At 39.0% G+C, this 5,157-nt stretch overlaps 1 protein-coding gene across 1 annotated transcript in view; it reads left to right on the plus strand.

Moving 5' to 3' along the window:
• Nucleotides 1–4,643, plus strand: part of LOC111218321 (aryl hydrocarbon receptor-like) — a 42,260-nt gene extending 37,617 nt beyond the window's left edge. The window contains exon 11 of the mRNA XM_022740571.1: nucleotides 4,494–4,643. Coding sequence (XP_022596292.1) covers nucleotides 4,494–4,643 — 150 coding nt within the window. The remainder of the gene's footprint in view (nucleotides 1–4,493) is intronic.
• The last annotated feature ends 514 nt before the right edge of the window (nucleotides 4,644–5,157 follow it).

Here is a 5,157-nt window from a genome sequence, read left to right on the forward strand (position 1 = left end):
GAAAATTTCCTACTAGACACTTTATTAAAACTTCAACCACAAATCTAAGAGCTCAGAGTGGCATCTTAAAACATATTAATCCACACTTAATTGATCACTTTAGCCAAAATCATTCCATCAATTTTGTAGAAAAAAATAACAGAAAAAGCCTGAGTCGGTTTGATTAATGTGACGTTCCAGTTTCCAGCAGTAAAAATCTGAATCTGTTTAGTATTTTTCGAGCCGGACACACATAATAGAACATAAAAGCACATAGACATACAACTAACATTTCAAACTTCTGTTTAAGAAAACGGGTAGGGGAGAAACTGATGCAATTCTTATTCAGTCTTGGAAAACTCGTTGCCACCCATTGTTTACACATCAAGAGGACCTGACCCCTACAGGCAAAGATAAAACCAACAATTACATGTAGTAATTGGAACTTTCATGGTACTGGATTTAGCACAAATCCTTTACAATCTCCTGTCATTCCTGCGTTCTTCCAGAACAAAACCACTCTAGAAAAAAAACAAAATAGGTGTGTGTCAGTCTCGGCCTTTTTCGTTGACGTTCACATTAGTAAATAGCAAAAAAGAAGAGGGGAAAGGAGAAAAACAAAGATTGGTTGCTGGACACAAAACATGATCTTTTTGTTCTCTCCAGTTTTTGCAATTCCTGAGCCTAATGGAAATCCCTTACAATTAAACAAAACCAACCAGACTGCTCTGAGAGAGGTCAGTAGTGCGATCATGCTCTGTCGTGACTCTTTCTTTTACACGGAGCGTAGCCTTATTGGAGTTTGCTCAGTTTTGTAGCTCGTAATTTGTTTATTCTTGGTACTTCCGCCCTAGGTCAGAAGCTTTGCATGACACACATGTTAAGAAATAAAAGTTCCATCTGATTACCTGAACAAGTTGATGCAAAAAGTGCCGCACCCTAGTCGAGGGAGGACTCTGACTGGACACACGGCGACCCAGATGTAGCCTTCAGGGCCAAGTTCCTTGTGATTGGTTCGTCCAAACCGTGCTGAGGGCCAGCACCCAGCACATGACAAAAATAAAAATAAATGCTTCACAGTTTTCTGCCTTGCATTGAGTCCTATGCTCTTATTCTTGCGGCTACACATGTGGAAGCCGGGAGGCAATGGACTAGATGCTTGGAAATTGATGTTGCGAATTTGATCCAATTTGATCAAGGGTTTAAAAGTGGACTGTGTAATCCAACAGTGTCGATTATTTTCAGGCTATTAAGTTGCTGCATGTCGTAGTTTTAATAATCAACAAACATCGTAGTTCCTATTCATAAGTGCGTGAAATAGCGTCTATTTTCATAAGAAATAATAGAAAAATAGCTACAAATTCATGTGACTTTATGCTTTTGAAAAAAATGCCGGAGGAATAAATGGAGTGAACGCGTGTCTAATAATAGTTGCCCTAAACCAAGTTAGCGCTTTGTCTGTGATTCCCTCCTTTGACGGAGTCAGGAGTTCACAATAAGGCATACTCACCAAAAATCATACACGCCCGTTTATTATAGTAATGAGAATCCCAATTGCGGTACTGACAAATAAGCCAGGAAAAAGATTTAAATCTGTGTGATAAAAGTGAGCGTTTATCGCCTGTGCACCATCAAACTTTACCAATACAAGCATAAACCAAATAAATGCATTAGGAAATAGTTGTCCTGCAGTAATATCATGACAGTAATCAAGCGTGCTTTAACAGGACTTCTGAAATGCTGTGCGAACATGTGAAAATGACCAGGTGACGGTGGTCATCCTTAATATAAAGTTCTTTAGGTGATGGGAGCAATGTGAATTAATTGAGTCTTGCAGTCAAATGTCCCCAAACAGGCTGGCCTGCCCAATAAGAGAAAATTCTGTGAGGTTAAAATGTTGAACAGTATTATCAGTAGGGAGGCTGCCCAGCTTGGAGCATGGTGGGCTGATACAACCATTTGAAAGTAAAAGGGTCACGAGTGTGAGTAAAATTATGTCGTAGTTCATTCTGCGTGTGTTTCCATATGCATCAAAATCGGACTAGGCAAAATTAATTCAACATATGACAACCTGGTGGCATAATATTTCGTGTAAAGTGTTCAATTAGTGGTTGGACTAGGTGGGAAAATTTATCTGAATGCTGTTTGGATGAAAAGTGAATTTACTGGCAGATTCAGCACGGCTGGCGATGACGATATTCTGATGGGCATTTTTCAAAGTTTTCTAATGTTGTAGAGATTTTTATCATGAGTTGCAGCCTTACTTTGGTCCTCAGTGTATTACAGTGATCCCCAGAGGACGCCTTCTAGTCACCGTGCTGATCTGCAGTATTTTCATCCAACACCAACAGCAGCTCAGATTTTCCACTAGTCCAACACTTTGACTTTATCACATATTAATGCCCAGTTGTTGTGATATTTGCTGTCAATGATCCTGACACACAGCAGATGACTGATAATTTACTCACACTCTGACCTTTACTCTAATGGTTGTGCCAAAATGTCCAACTGCAGCCTCCTAATGATAATCTGTCAACATTTAATACAGATTCTTATTGGCAGGCAGCTGTGACATTTGCAGATTTAATTCATGCTCATCACTAAAGGAACTTTATAATTAAGATGAACACCTCACTGTCATTTTCACATGTCCACAACATTCAGAATCCTGTAACACGCCTGTGATACATTTGATTAATGCGCCAATATTCCTTCATTCATTTGTTATGCTGTATTGTAATGTATGTGCAGGCGAACCTCACTTTATCACACAGATAAAACTGTTCTGCTTATTGTCAGTCCTTGGATTCATTATTATAAAGGGCAGTGTGATTTGTGAGTATCTTATTGTGACTCCTACTCACGTCAGGAGGTATCAGCAGCTAAATTGTTTAGGACTTGTTCACTCATTTATTCCCTCCATTCAAAGCTAAATCACATGAATTTATATCTTTTTATTCTTATGAAATAAGTATTTCAAGCTATGAAATAGAACTACGATGTGTGGATATTAAATAATGAGACTAATGCTGATTCGACTTTGATTAAAGTCCATTAAACCCTTGATAAATGGATCAAAATTGAATCAAATCAGATTAGTCATTGCTCCCCTAACACTGTGTGCCAGAATAAGAGAATAGGTCAATGCAAGGCAGAAATGTAAAGATTATTTTTATTTTCTGTCATGTGCTGGGTGCTGCCCCTCAGCAGGCTTTGGCCAATCACAAGAAATTGGCCTGAGCTAATATGGTCTGTGTCAGTCAGAGTCTCGACTGAGGGGCTGCATAACTTTCAGATAAATAAGGACTTTTTTAAAACTGTGTGTCATGCAAAGCTTCTCTAGCGGAGTACCAGAATAACAATATAGAGCTGGAAATGAGCATAATAGGTCCTCTTAAAGAAGAGGCACGGAGCTGTGCTTGTTCTACATCTGTGTTTGGTTTATTTAGGTTCATTACTCAGGATCCAAAAATGGAAAAGACATGTTGTGTCAGCACAATTTGTTTTTCTCTTCCTCTCTCTTTCTATTTGTGACGTACGAAAAAAGGCCGGGCTGCACTATTGTTTTCTAAGTGTTTGAAGACAGGATGACAGGAGATGTAAAGGATTTGGTAAATCCAGTACATGAAGTTCATTACTACATGTATTGTGGTTTCTTGCCTGTAGGGGTCAGGTCCTCTTGATGTGTAAACAATGGTGCAAGAGATTTTCAAGACTGATAAGAATGCATCAGTTTCTACCCGTTTCTTAAACAGAAAGTTTGAAATGTAGTTGTATGTCTATGTGTTTATGTCTATATGTGTGTCGGCTCGAAAATACTAAACAGATTCAGATTTACTGCTGAAACTGGACTCACATTAATCAAACTAGACTCAGGCTTTTCTGTTATTTTGTCTACCACATTGATGGAATGATTTTGGCTAAAGTGATCAATTAAGTGTGGATTAATAGTTTAAAGATGCCACTCTGAGCTCTTAGATTTGTGGTTGAGTTTATAAAGTGTTGGATTTTTCAAGCAGGCGCAGCAGACGATATTTTTAGAGCAAAAAATATGACTATTGCTTTTATACTCAAGCGTTTGTAATCATTGAAAATTGCTCTCACTGCCACAATTTTCACTCATTATACTCCTTTCAAAATAAATGCTCCTTTCCAATCCAATCATTACAACCTCACACTGCAGCCAAACATTGTTCAAACCCATTCTACTGTATTGTAAAGTCTAATAGCAAAGATGCCAGATACATCAGGCTGAATTTGGGTGAAATGTGTACAAAACAATACATGTTTCCTTTTGATTAAATGATACAAACGTACAAAAATGCAATATTTTCTTCCAAAGCTTCAATGAGGAGCTGGAACAAGCTGATAAAGCATATGTACAGTACGTGTATTAGTGCTCTAACCCTGAAGCCACTATCGCTATTAAGACGTACACTTCCATACATATATGACTGTATTTTATAATATCCCTTCCTGCTCTCTGTATTCATGACGTCCTCTTCCCTGCGCAGATGGAGAACGGCTGCATCCTGAACAGCGCTTACCCAGGAGGCTGTGCTCTGCCCAATGGGAACGGACCAGCGCCCCCTGCTGTCCAGATGCCCGTCCCTGAGACGTTGTCCAGCCTCCCCGACCCACCAGCCACGGGCTTCTACCTCTGACCGTCTGACCAGGAGCAGTCCTCTGTTCGTGGCCAGAAACACACGATGACTGGAGCAGCCTTATACATCTTGACACCACAACAAACAAAGCTGAATAAACGTAGGCCTATATTATGTTTTTCTTCTTTTCTTTCATTTGGAATTTGGAATTTTTTTCGTGTGTGTGTGTGTGTGGTGGGGGGGTTATTGTGTTGTATTTCAAGTCATATTATCATATGAGTCCTTTGTTTACAATAATGCAGTCAAGAGTGCTCAGTTGAGTTTATTTTAAGTGATACAGAGAGGTAGGTATGAGTTTTATAAATCTGCATTCAGATATAATACAAGCACATTTTAGATTTTGGATAGCTCTGGGATTTTAATTATTCACTATTTATGACATTTCATGCAGGAATGTGTTATATTTTATGTACCATGAAAGATCAAGATAACACGAGGAAGTGAAGCCCTGAAACATTTGGATCGACAGGGGGTTATTGGTGGGTCAATGACTGATACCACTTGACCACTGGAA

Source organism: Seriola dumerili, unplaced genomic scaffold (assembly GCF_002260705.1).
Source record: "Seriola dumerili isolate Sdu_G_001 unplaced genomic scaffold, Sdu_1.0 BDQW01000052.1, whole genome shotgun sequence".
In the NCBI taxonomy this organism is placed as follows: domain Eukaryota; kingdom Metazoa; phylum Chordata; class Actinopteri; order Carangiformes; family Carangidae; genus Seriola; species Seriola dumerili.